The sequence below is a fragment of the Eublepharis macularius genome, chromosome 10, assembly GCF_028583425.1.
Source record: "Eublepharis macularius isolate TG4126 chromosome 10, MPM_Emac_v1.0, whole genome shotgun sequence".
Lineage (NCBI taxonomy): Eukaryota > Metazoa > Chordata > Lepidosauria > Squamata > Eublepharidae > Eublepharis > Eublepharis macularius.
In genome coordinates, this window is record NC_072799.1 from 62,987,835 (window position 1) to 63,002,032 (window position 14,198).

Consider the following 14,198-nt stretch of genomic DNA (forward strand, 5'->3'; position numbering starts at 1 on the left):
GGAGTCAGAGGAAGATTTATCAGTTAGCAGAAAGGAGTAACTGGAGCTCACCACTTTTATGTTGTTTGTTTCTAAATTTGCACTTTACTCTAGCTGCATATAGAAGGAAACACTTTCATCCACATTGTTTTCCAGAAGATGTTCTAAACTCCTACATTACATTTCTATTTTATTTGATCATCAACCCTATTTGTTAAGGTCTTTGAAATAGATGAAAATTGAAGCAGGCAAGATGGTACACAATAGAAAGTACATTATAGGAGTCCAACATGAAAGTGAGGTGTCAAGAGTTATTGAAGAACACTATATCTCTACTTAAATATTCTTATTATTTTGGAAATGAATTTTACAATAGACTCTTGGGAAACCTGTACATTTTCCCATAGAATAATATTCTCAAAATGGGGTGTGATTTGAGAAAAAATTGTTCTCATTTTAGATTTTGATTTGGAGGGGGGATTTTTACTGCGGTTGTTGATTTTGGGGAAAGACCTCATCAGTTCAGGATTCAAATCCACGTGGTTTTTCTGTTCCAGAGTTTGGGACCATTACTTTCAATTGGGAACGTATCTGAGGGTCTGGGGCTGCCATTTATAAAGATAATGACACCAAATTTGTACAGAATACATTCCTCCCTCCACCCTCCCCCTCAAGTTTCAAGAAGATTGAACAGATGTGTTTGATTTTACATACCCTGAAGTAGGTGCCTCTCAGTGCAGGCTCACTGCTTGAACTGCCGAAGAGTTATGCCTTGCCTCACTCCCTGACATTCTGTGGTTGGCTCCATCTCCTGGAACAGCCATTTTTGTGGTCACGCCCACCTCCAGAGAGCTGTTTAATCAGCAGGATTTTGTGTATGAATGAATTTAAATGCTGTTTTTGCAGGCATGACATTTAACTATAACTTCACTCGCAGCCTTGACACTCAATGCCAGTGAGTGAGGATGCACTATCAGAGCTGCATATGTATTTGCATACTTAATACTAAAGACTGGGTTTTTTTCAATACTCTGTGGCATTTAAGAATCCAGTAAATTCTGGCTATTTGTTAGAATAAATGTTTTTTCTTCATATGGTGTTCGCAAAACACTTATGCCATTTCTGATGGATGTCTCATAGCTCAAGTAACGTTAATGATTTTTCTCTGCCTTATACATGTAGAATGTTACTTAAATTACATTACTTATGATAAAGCTTTGATATTTGCATTCAGCTTGTTCAATTAGTTCTGTTCTTATTGGCTTTCTTTTCTCGCTTGTTGCCATAAAAGGAACTGGTTACATATGAATTTCCATCAAAATAATACATTATTGATACTTATTTTTTGTTGTTGTTGTACTAAACACAGGAATTTGGAGTATTATAGTGACAGCTACCTGAGATAGTTGTTTTAATGTTTATTTTTGTAAAGGCACACTACTGAGGAACTATATTAACTTTCATTTCAAATTTTAAAGCAACAAAAAATCCAGCACAATTGCAGCTTCTAATTGTATTAGAATACAATTAACTTATCTGGGCTGAGCAAGATTCAGGTCCAGTAACACCTTAAAGACCAACTAAATTTCCAGGGTATGAGATTTCGAGAGTCAAAGCTCCCTTCGTCAGATATAAGGAGTGGAAAAAGGAAGGAGTCCTTATAATCCAGGCAGAGGGTGGGAGGAGTATTGTAAATTAGAGTGTCAGGGAGCTAGCTATAATACATGTTGTAGTTAGCTTGATAGAGCCTGGGCGCAAAGTGCAGAAAGTTACCATCTGTAATGCAATAAAAATCCTATGTCCCAGCCCAACTCTGGGGGATCCATTGTTCCAAAGTTGAAAATAAACTCAATTTCAGCAATCTCGTGTTGTAATTTCCCTTTGAAGTTTCTCTGACTGGGAACTGCTTCTCTTAGGTCAGTGACAGAATGTCCTGGCAGTGTTCTCCCACTAGTTTTAGAATGTTGGGATTTTTTATATCAGATTTGCATCCATTCATTCTTTTGCAAAGAGACTAACTTGTTTGTCCAATACAGAGAGGCTGAAGAGTATTGCTTACACTTGATAGCATATATAACATTGGAAGATGAACAAGTGAACAAGCCTGAGATGGTATAGCTGGTGCTCTTAGGTCTAGCGACTATATTGCTGGAGTGAATATGGGGGCAGAGTTAGCATTTTGGTTTATTTCAGGCTGTGGTTCCAGAGTTTGTGTCCATTTTGGAAACTGCATTGCTGTGAGTGAGTTGTTGTTTAAGGTTGGAAGGCTGTCTGTGGGCAAGAAAAGGTTTGCCTCCCAATGCCTGTGAGAGAGTAGTATCATTGTCCAGCATAAGTTGCAGGTCATTAATGATGTGTTGAACTGGTTTGAGCTGGGGGCTGTATATGACTACCAGTGGTGTTCTGTTGTTGCTTTGTTTATCTTGTAGCAGGTCATCCCTTCTTATCATTCTGGCTTTGTTGATCTGTCTTCTTACTACATCTGGTGGATACTGTAATTTCAGAAATTTTTGTTGTAGATCACACAAGTGAGACTCTCTGCCAAGAGAGACTGGAGCATATGTGGCTGCAGCACAGAGCTTGGCTGAAGATAGTGGATTGTCTGGTGTGTTGCAGATGATGAATGGAGGCATGTAGATATGTTTGGTGATCAGTTGGTTTTCACTACCAGGTGGTTCTTAAGTTTCCCTCATGTGTTTGCACAGTGCAGTCTAGAAAATATATTTCCTGTGTGGGTTGATTCATGGTTAGGTTGATGATAGGATGGAAGCTACTGACGGCTTGGAGAAATTCCTCCCATGTGTCCAGCTGATAAAAATATCTTAAATAAATCTCAAGTACAAGGGGGATGTTCGCAGATGGGAGCTGAGGAATTGCTGCTCAAAATGTTGGCATATTGTGGTGCCATGCAGGTGCCCACCATTGCCCCATTGATCTGAAGAAACAAATCATCAACAAATGTGAAGCAATTGTGGGTGAGGACAAACTGGCAGAGCTTGGTAGCAAGATCAGCTGTGGTATTGTTGGAGATGGTGTTCCTAATGGTTTGTATTCCATCTTTCTCTTCTCATTATTACTTATATTCTTTAAAAGTCCCTGTTAGCAAGCTATATATCATCTTCTGAGTGATTGTTCAAAAACATCAAGCAGTGACTTATAAGACAAGCCTGGTAGATTCCTCCAATTATACAGTATATAATAGACTCTACTCCCATTACCTCATTGCAGGAACAAAAAATGGGGTGTCCTTTAGTCTTTAAGAAGAAATTTTCTTCATGTTATAAAACCCAATCATAACATTTTGGCATGAATAAACTGGTTGCTGGATTCCCCATCAACAACAAGGATTTTATGTGCTTATTTGCCAAGGATTTAGGCTTACATCTAGTCTCGGAAGACTCGGAAGAGTGCATCTTCTTATTTTTGTAACACCAAATTATGCCTAAGTACAGAATATATTTCTCCTCACAACAAAGATATAAACAGCATTTTAGAAAACATATTTATTATTCCAGTCTTGAATCACGATATGATGCTCCCCACACCCTTGACTTAAACAACTTAAATGGCACTAGAGGCATTTTTAGATTCAAAAATAAAATATTTTACTTAACATACAGGGGAAAGGTCAGGTGAAATCAGGGGTTGACAATTTCTGAGGTAACTCAATATAGATAGCTCTGAGGTAAAATCAGTACATGCACAGACTTTAGTTCTTATGTTTCAGATTAATGAGAGTTTCTTAAGTTCTTCACCGTCACTTAAATCTTTGTTGGGAGGCTAAACACTTTAGTACACTTTCTTTGAGTATTCTCTTATTCTTTTTGGTTTCCAGAAGGCTGGTATCCTCTTTCCAGTACCCAAACTCCTTCTCCTGAAGCACCAGTTCTCATCTTTAGTTTTTAACTAACTCTTAAGATCTTCAAAGGCAGTTTCTAACCACACCAGACCAGGGATCACTTTACTCTTTGGAGCTAACTCCCTGTTCAACTGGATAGGGAAACTCTCCTCTCACTAGATTTATCCCCTTTCTTTGGCTTGAATGGGGAGTCTTCACCTACTTCCCAAACTTCCTTGACAACTTTCCCCCAGTTCTCCTATCTGTCTAAAACTGCTCTCAATCAGGGCTGAATTTCGAAACTATCAACATTTGACTCCTCTCAGCTAGAGCTGAGATCAGATTCCCCTCTCCCCAGCAAGCATCCAGTTCAGAACTCTTTTCTCTGTTCAGCTCATGCTACCCAATCAGATTCCTTGTCACTCAAAGCTCTCTGTTTCTGTGAAGCAGTAAACCCTCACAGTCCTTCAGCTGTTTGTACAGCACTTCTAAGCTTTTAAAAAGTGTAGTCTGTCACACATGAGATTATAGATTTTAATTTTAAACCACTGTTGAGGACACAGTATACCTGTTTGATTTTAGGGTTTTGTGATAGCTGCAAAACTGCATTTTTTTCACTGTTCTAGCTAATTTAACAGCTTTCAGTGTTAACAGAAAAAACATATCAATCAATGGCTATATGACAATAAATCCTAGAACAAATAGAACAGAATTTGCAACAATTATTCTTTGGAGTGCTCAGAGATATCTAACATTACATATCTACAGAAAATTAATTAGATGGTTTAATAGTCATGCAAGGTTCATATTATTATGGGTAGAAAAGCGGAAGCTTGCAACAAAAGTTGCGGATTGTGTTGGGATGACCCTTGGAAGGAAGGAGCCTGCACTGGGTCTTGCAATGGTCCCAGACTGTGTGGCAGCTGTGGTGACACTGGGATGGGGAAAAGCAGTTGGGGAGGGGGAATCTCATTCCCCCGCCTCTGCTTTGCCCCTCCAAAAAATTGTTCACTGTTTCTCTCTCCCTCCCCTTCCTCAGGTTCCCCCCTCTCAAAGATCTTTCCCTGTTTTCCCTCTTTCAAGGATCCTTCCCCTTTTCTTCTCCTCCTTCATCATTCCATATTCTCTCCCCCTCCCCATTTCCCAAAGATGCTTTCTGGTTCCTGTCTCCACTACATCATCCTTGCCTGTTTCTTTCTCCCTCCACACTTTCCGAACCCTCTTCTTCCCTCCATTCCTCTCAAAGGCCCTTCCCTTTCACTCCCTCCTTTTGAATATCTTTCCCCTCTGTACCCCCCAACACCTTCCCCTTTCTCCCAAACATCCTCCCCCCCCCTCCATGCTCCCTTCTTTTGTCCCCCTCCCAACATACTTCCTGGTTGTACTTGTCCCACTTCCAAAGACCCATCCCAATTCCTTGCTCAGGCCTGCAGTGATTCAGCACCACTGCACCTGGCTTCAGAGCAGTCCACCACCTCCTTATCTGGGCCTCTGGCAGCTTGCTGCCTCTCTGGCCGGACCTTGGGTGGCTCACTGCCTCAATGCCTTGGGGCTTGGGTTGGCTCACCACCCCCTCACCCAGGTGTCGGTGACTCTCTGCTACCACCATGCCAGGCCTTGGTGCATCTCTCTGCCAACATGGCAGGATTCTGAGCATCTTATCGCAGCCACTCCTGGCCTCAGAGCAGCCTGCTGCCTCTGTGGTAGGGCCTGGGGCAGCTTGCTGCCTTTGCAGCAGGGCCCAGGGTGGCTGGTTGTCGCCGTGCCTGGCCTCAGACCAGTTCACCACCTGACGTTGACCTTGGGCAGGCTGGAATAGGTAACTAGAAGTTGACCCCAAACAGGAAAATTCAAAAACATTTCTTTCCCTGTTTCCCAAAGTCTATCAGAAGAGTGTTTTATTTATTTACTTTGCTGGGAACATAGCAAAGAAAAGGTGAAACATTCCCTGCCATATCAGTTGATAGCTGCAGCATTTAACTGAGAGCCTCTTTGTATCCCTCATTATGACTTTGGCATATTTTTTTTAATTTACAAAACAGCTACAGTTGCCAACTGTGGATTGGGAAATTCCTGGAGAACTGGAGAGGAACATGAGGAGGGCATGATATGGGGAAAGGAGGGAATGCCATAGAGTGCACACTCCAAGGCAGTCATTTTCTCCAAGGAAAGTGATCTCTGTTGTCTGGAGAGCAGTTGCAATCACAGGAGTTCTCCAAGCCCCAACTGGATGTTAGTAAGTGGTAAAAAACAGCTCTCCTTCCTAGTAACACTTGGATTTGAGCAATGAGAACATTGTTGAATGTTCACTACTGCACTACTGCAGAGTAAAGACTCTGCATGTTCACTACTGCAGAGTGAAGACAGTGAATCCTGAATAGGCATCCCCTTCATTCTGAACAAGCTACCTTTGTCTACAGTGACACTGGCTATAATTCGAGGGCACTTTCCTGGGAATAAGTCCAGTTGAATAACATACATTTAGGATTGCTCTCATCAGCAGCCAGTTAGCTATTAGGAAGAAAGACAACTATTTTCCAACAGCTAATGCTGCTATCAGATAAGACCCAAAACCATACTGAGTCAGTTTTTGGATGCCTTTTGGAAGCCCGAAAAGTTCTTTTCAAATTGATAATGTTTGCTGGAGATGCTTTAGCTCAGCTCTATGAGTCTGTTTAAATGAAAGTTGATTTTCCAGCTGCACAATCAAAATCCCTATTGGCTTAGAGATGCCTAATCATAAAGCTCACAAAGTAATTTTCAGTCATGTTTGATTCTGAACTTACCATCTTCAGATGACAGTCAAGGCTCTAATTAACTACATTGCTGGAAAAAAGTCTCCTACTAGGAAATGCTAATGAAACAATAGTGATAATTAATCATGCTACTATCGCAATCCTCTCCTGTCTGCATATTTAAACATAATTTAATTGCCTATGATTTTTGAAAGGAAATTTAAAAGGGATCTAAATCTCATCTCCTGAAGGTCCTAAACACAAGAGGCATATATTGACGTTTTTTTAAAAAAAATGTTTTCTTTAACTAGTACCCACCACTTATTAGTTATTTAAACGCACTTGTTGTTCAGTCTATTTTCCGATATTCACTTCACTTGGTAGGAGTTCTCAAACTCTAGGCTACTGGGGTGGCCCTAGGGCAAGGGGAAAACAAAACTAAACATGGCCTTGATAAAATCAAGATAATTTAACACAGAGATACAAAGACTTTTGGGTAACTAGAGCAATTAAAAGGTATTCATACCCTCTTAATACACACTTAGAAATAGCCTGGGGGCTCTAATACTGGAGTACAATTTGTATGAAAACAGGATATTCTAATTATTCCAGATTAATGAAACTAATAATGAGATTCTTATGTATGTGCAGAAAGTCACAAAGATGACAGAATGTTCAGATTTTTCAGCTGCACAATCAAAATCCCTATTGGCTTAGAGATGCTTAATCATAAAGGAGTGGGGGGGGGGAGAAAGAGCTATCAGCATTAAAGTCATTTGCATGTTCTCCAAAACTTAGAAAAGCAAGAGGAGTTAAATAGGGAACACAATAAGGAAGCCATGGTGAATGTCTGCTATGAGTTGGAGTCAATGATTTCCTTCTGCTAAGCCTCCCTGCAATGGAGGGAGAAAAAAAAAACTCTACTTCCTTCCTTTGACAGAAGTCTTTCTCCTACAAAGGACAACTAAACAGATGAGAGTCTGCTGGTAAGAGACAATAATTAGATCCAGGAGTACCCAATCAGCAGATGGTAGAAGATGAACCCTTTCCACAGCTATTTCCATGCCTAGTGACAGTGATGTGTGCAGAAATTTGCTTCTGCATGCATGTTGTTCTGTCATGTGAGTACATGGTATGTGTGGAGGAGACTGGTCTGTGCTTTTAGAATTTGCTGTTTCATGGTTTTATTGATATTGTTAAATATCTCTGGGCATATGAGAAGGCAATATAAATGTGTTTTGCATTAATAAACAAAATGCATATTTTGTGACAAAGCAGATGTTCTAGAAATGTACTATTATCCCAAGTTCAAGAAAGAAACACACTAAGAACTAAAACTTGTATGGATTTCTTTTGCAACAGGTTCAGCATAAGGATATCAGAAGAGTCCAGCTGGTTCGGATCAGGGGTCCACCTGGTCTCGCATCCTGTTTCAAGCAGGCCAGAAGATTTAAAATCAAGTGTTCTTTTTCAAAAATTGCATCAGCAAAATTATATTGGGCGGAACAAAAGCAGAAGTGAACTTTGGCAAAAGAAAACAGAAATGTACTCACGAAATGCTCTATAGAATTCTTCCAGGCCTAGGTGCTTGTCACCATTATAATCATCATATTTCAACAGATCGAATAGAGAGCAGTCCGAGAGATCCTTGCCAAGCTCATCCTGTTTTATTACCTGACAAGAAAATTATAACCATGAAATTACACTGCAGCTCTAAGAGTTGGATGGTATAATTAAGTATCTCTAATAATCATTTAATAGATCATTTTGAGGATGCTACAGGGCAATGAATGAGAACTGTGTAAAATCAGAGATTTCCAGTTGCTTTGTAATTGTATACTGTCGTTTATGAAAAAAGTTAATACATTTCCACTGACTCTGCATATTTAAATTTGGAATACTACAGACATAAATGTGATCTAACACAATGAAAGACAAAGCAGGTATTCTGGATAGTTTGAAAACATGTCAGTCCAAGCAATTTCATCTTTGTTTATTGATACCGCTCCTATATGAGAGCCCAGCTGACATGGTTATTATTGGATATAAATGATTCCTTTACTTTTTCTGAGGCAAAATATATAGGGGCAATAATTAAATATCAGAGAAATAACATAAGTAAGTTTTTTCCCATTTTAATTTTTGCTTAAGGGGAGATAGCTGTAAGATCAGTAACAGGACAGACAGACAGACAGACACTGCTCCAAAAAATGAGATACAAGAAGAAAAAGTATAACACATCCTATTTAATTATTTTAAGCAATTATATGCCATGTGTAGTGTAAGTTCCAAATGACTTACAACTACAAAATAAGCTTAAACAAGCAATAATAAAAAAAAGATAAAAATATTACAGCATGAGAAAACTATTAGATTGCATAGATCAGCCGTATCAGAAAGAAAAAAAATGAAAAAATGAATTAAAAAAAACAGAGGAAAAGCGATCATTTCACATCACTTCCTCAGTTCTAAAAACCAGTGAATCTGCAGATTTGAACCCGGAACTATAAAGGTCCTGCTTCTAGGGGCAGAAGTACAAATTGTACAAAAACTATTAATGTCAACCTCTGCAAAATTATACTCTTCAAAGTCTGTTAAAGTCAATGGGCTTAGAACAGTTCAATTCTGTTTAGGATGGCACCGTAAAACAAGACAAGATTTGACAAAACATATTTCTTCCTGTGCATACAAGTATAGCAAACCCTTCTCTTCTGGTCACAATGATTCAAACTCAAAAGACATTAAGTGGCAGAAGCAACATATTATCAAAGTATTAATTTTAGTATCTTCTCTAAAGATTTACGAAATCCATCACTCTTGGTAAAAAAAAAAAAGTCATTAACGTGAAAATAATTACCATTGGGTCAACATCAGGAATACACTAACAGCAATTATATTAACCAAAATAAAAATATATTTGGAAAAGAGACCCAATTTTTGGAACTCAGATTACTGCATCATCTCAAGACACTATACTTCTGGTTGTTGTGGATTTTCTGGGCAGTATTGCAGTGGTCTTGGCATTGTAGTTCCTGACGTTTCGCCAGCAGCTGTGGCTGGCATCTTCAGAGGTGTAGCACCAAAAGACAGAGATCTCTCAGTGTCACACACTGTCACACACTGAGAGATCTCTGTCTTTTGGTGCTACACCTCTGAAGATGCCAGCCACAGCTGCTGGCGAAACGTCAGGAACTACAATGCCAAGACCACGGCAATACAGCCCAGAAAACCCACAACAACCATCGTTCTCCGGCCGTGAAAGCCTTCGACAATACACTATACTTCTTTTCTTGATACTGAAAAATTATAGACCCATTACCAATTTCTACTTTTTTTAATCAGATTTGTTGAATGGACAATAGTTTTTCATTTATAGGTCCCAGTGGAAAATACAGATTATCTAGGACCTTTCTCATATGCATATTTGGCCTGTGAAGATCAGATCTGATTTATTCATCATTTCTGGCTCTCTACTGCTTAGATTTTTTAATTTCGCACTTTAAGGGAGCTGATTCAAAGTGATGTCTGTTTTTATTTCTGCACTAGAAAAATACCACGATCCTGGTGTGGGCTTTCTGTGGGAAGACGTCATGTCAGAAATTTTGTCAGTGATTTTTTTCCCCCACATGTGTACTGATGTTGTAATGTTTAGATTTTAGACAGATTAAGGTGTTCTGGAGGCAAACTGGTTTGAAATATTAAAGGGGATTCAGAGCTCTTTGCAGAGTTTTTATGTTAGCCATTAGAGGTGGGCACGAACCATGAAAAAAACGAACCGTGCAGTTCATGGTTCATGCATTTTCATGAACCACGAACCATGAACTGCCACAAACTGGTGCAAGTTCGTGAACCGGTTCATGGTTCATGGGGTTTAAATGCTATCAATCAGCTGCTTGTTGGGGAGATCCCCGAAAAGCAGCTGATCATTTAAACAGCGGGGCTTGGCTGCCCGCTGTTTAAATGATCAGTCCTGCTGTTTAAATGGCCATTTCCCCACCGCTCTGAGCAGTGGGGAAATGGCCATTTAAAGAGCGGGTGAGGCTTGGCTGGCTGGCCGGGAACTCCTGCTGTTCCGAGTGGCAGGGTAATGACCATTTAAACTATGGGTGGGGCTTGGCTGGCCGACCGCCAAGGAAACGGCCATTTAAACTGTGGGTGAGTCTTGGCTGGCTACTTGGAGCAGTGAGGAAATGGCCATTTAAACTGCAGGTGGGGCTTAGCTGGCCAGCCAGGAACTCCTGGCCGGGCAGTCAAGCCCCGCTGTTTAAATGATCAGCTGCTTGTTGGGGATCTCCTTGACAAGCAGCTGATCAGCGGGTTTAAATGTCCCTTTCCGTGCCACTTTGCAGCGGCATCTCAGACTGCTGGAAGAGGGGAGGATATTGGGAACATCTGAACCAGCTAAATAATAACTGAGCTGAGCATCTACTCCTTGCTTTTTTGCAGGTTCTTCAGCCCTGGGCTTGACTACAGGTGCAACCCAATGGGCCACAACCAAAGGAAACTTGGCCATGTAACAGCCATGCTATTATAATCAACACCAGCCCAGAATTTGTTTTGCCTCTGGAATTATCCCATGCAGTTCCCTTTAGTTTTCCATATTTTTAGTATATGGCTTTCTTTGCAGCGGCATGAAAAGGGGCATTTAAAATGAACCAAACGAACCAGCAGACCAGTTCGTAAGTTTGTGGAAATGAGCTTAGACGAACCACTGGTTCGGGAACCACGAACTGGGCTGGTTTGTGGTTCTTTTTGGTTCGTGTTCTGTTTTGTGCCCATCTCTATTAGCCATCACAATGTTTTTCCCCCCAGTGTTCAAATCCCTTAAAATTTTGTTGTTTAATTTTATTTTATTTTAATTTAATTTATTACATTTATATTCCGCCCTCCCCGCGGAATGTTGTTGTTGAAACAGCACCACTGCAGCATTGGTGCTTTTTTAAAAAATTAAAAGATGGGGAAAAATAAAAGTCTTTTTGAGTTGTGCTTTTTTGCTTGAGAAGGCAGTTTATTGTGAATGTTAACTGCTGGGGGTGCTGTGCACACACAACACAAAACAAACAACAACATGACATGTTTTTTAAAAAGATGATGGATGAGAGTGGTGGTGGAAGAAAGGAGACAGTGTTAACATTGTTGTCCAGCCAATCAGGATGCAGGAGAGGCTGAAAGACAGAGCAGGCTTTACTACAAAGAAACCGTTATGCACTGAAAAAAGCCATCTTAACTTTGGGGAGGGGGCATTGTATTATGTGTACAGGGATAAAAGTGGCAGAAAATCCAGGGAATGATCAATTCTGCAGCAGATGCAGCCTTTCTTCAAGCAGAATGCAAAAAGCCTGGAAGGCAGTTTGAAGATTGAATCGGGGTATATTAACAATGTGTGCAGAACTTGGAGGGTACATTGAAGCTGTATGGGGCCAGAACTGATGAAAAAGCCCTAGGCAGAAAAGACCAAAATTTCTTCATTCTAATTCAGAATTAGGAATCAGGACAGGAAACATCCTGATAGGCCACCTATATTAGTAAAGAGATGAGGAGCATGACTTTGTTAACTGTTCCGTATCTCTCTAAGGATCCTTTGATACGAACAATGGCATTCATCTGGTCAACTACCATATGATAGGGTTCAAGGCACCACAATGAAGTGATTGTACTCCTAGTATGCATGAAGGTGCCATAAAGTTCTGGAGACAATTGTTTTGCATGCAATTGTATTCCATGCAGTTCCCTTTTGTTTTCCATATTTTTAGTATCTACCACAAGGATTTGGCTGTCTGGGAATTTGGAGCACAGTGCCATCTGTGCCATCACAGCTCTATTGCTTCTCTCCATCTCTACATTTCCTTTCCCTTTCTATAAGGTATATGGATGATTCCCCTCCTTATATATTTGATTGAACTCAATAAAGTTCAAATGTAAGTGAATAGACCAACGCTCAGTCTAGCAAGACTTGAGATGATGATGGGTGGTCCAGTTGACAGAGTTTTGGTGCCCCCCCCCCCGCCCCAGGCTTTTGGATGTAAAATGAGAGTTGTGTTCACTTGTGCATTTTATCAGCATTGGTTGATACAACAACTGCATGTTTTTCTGGAGATTAAATATTATACAACTGGCTTGAATATTCTGATAACCTCTTGACTGTGATAAACCCTATGTTGGCTGCTTTTATGGCATGACTTTATTGACTGGTTGCATGACTTTATTGATAGTTTCTGGGGAAATCTGGAAATGATCCTTTGTAAATCACATTTTGTTTCCAAGCTAAGTTGAAGGTACTAGTTTTAAACTTATGGTTTTGAACTTATCCTTGGTATCTGGGGTATCTGTGCCTTCCCCATATATGAACCTCAAAACATGGTATCGGTATATGAAATGTAACTCTGGATGCTAGTACTGCCTAAAGCCCAATTGCCAACTATCAGAAACAGATCTTTTTAAATGGTAGCACCTGAACAATGGGATTTCCTCCTTTCAGAGGCCTGTCAGGGAATTCCATTAAGGCCTTTCACCATCAACTTACAAAACAATTGATCCAAATAGATATTTGCTGAAATTTAATCTGAAGATATGGTACTCTATTGTGTTGTCTTGGTTTTTAAATCTTTTTTGGGAGAGCCAGTTGGTGTAGTGGTTAAGAGTGGCAGTACTCTAATCTGGAGAACCGGGTTTGATTCCTCACTCCTCTGCTTGAAGCCAGCTGGATGACCTTGGGTCAGTCACAGCTCTCTCAGAGCTCTCTCAGCTCCACTCACCTCACAGGGTTATTGTTGTGAGGATAATAATAATAATAGCACACTTTGTAAACCCCTCAGAGTGGGTGCTGTCCTGAAGGGTGGCATATAAATCTGTTGTTGTTACTGTTGTTGTTATTAAACTGAAATATTTTATATGTTGTTTTGTTATGCTTTATTTTGTTGCAAATATCTTGAAGAACCTGTGGGTGAAAAACATAATCTATGAATTTCAATACAAAATAACATCAGGATGTTTTCAACTTCAGTTTAAAAGAAGCACTCTAAAATTATTTGCAGTGTTCCACATCTGTGCTTTAAATTAAGTAATCTGCCTGATCATTTTGATTATATTGCTCCATCTGTATTTTGCACATGCTTCAAAAATCTAATAATTTATTGTTGCATGCTATCTGTTTACCGAGAATGAGGCACTTTTTAGGTTCCACAATGTAATGCTGACAAAAATAGTTACATAGCTTCCCCCTGCACCATGTGCTACAGTCCACATACATTACCTCAGAAATCATTTCAAAAAACCAGTAAGGTAGAGAATGATTTTTACTTTGTTTTCTAGCAGTCTGTCAGCAAGAGAAGTGAATGATGAGAACTCCCTGCTAGTTATATCAATATTACAGCCTGTGGACTAAAGCTGGGAGAGAATGGGTTGCCTAAAGCCTTTAAGTGAGTTTATGGATGAGATTTGACTAAGGGGTTTCTGGCACATAGCTCCTGTTCTCCCTGTCTGCTACATTCTAGAGCAGAAGCAGGCATGAGGAAGATCAGGGATCTCCACCCACCTCTAAAAGGCAAACTGCACCTTGATTTCTCAGGTCCCATAGTCAGGGGGAGAAGCAATTTAACCCTTCAACTCCTGCTCAGTTTTGCTCATCAAAATCAGACTCCTGGTGC

At 40.1% G+C, this 14,198-nt stretch overlaps 1 protein-coding gene across 1 annotated transcript in view; it reads right to left on the reverse strand.

The window, feature by feature from the left end:
* The window catches only part of FSTL5 (follistatin like 5), a 578,210-nt gene that overhangs the window by 197,720 nt on the left and 366,292 nt on the right, over nt 1–14,198 (reverse strand). Inside the window, exon 6 of the mRNA XM_054990327.1 lies at nt 8,106–8,226. Coding sequence (XP_054846302.1) covers nt 8,106–8,226 — 121 coding nt within the window. The remainder of the gene's footprint in view (nt 1–8,105; nt 8,227–14,198) is intronic.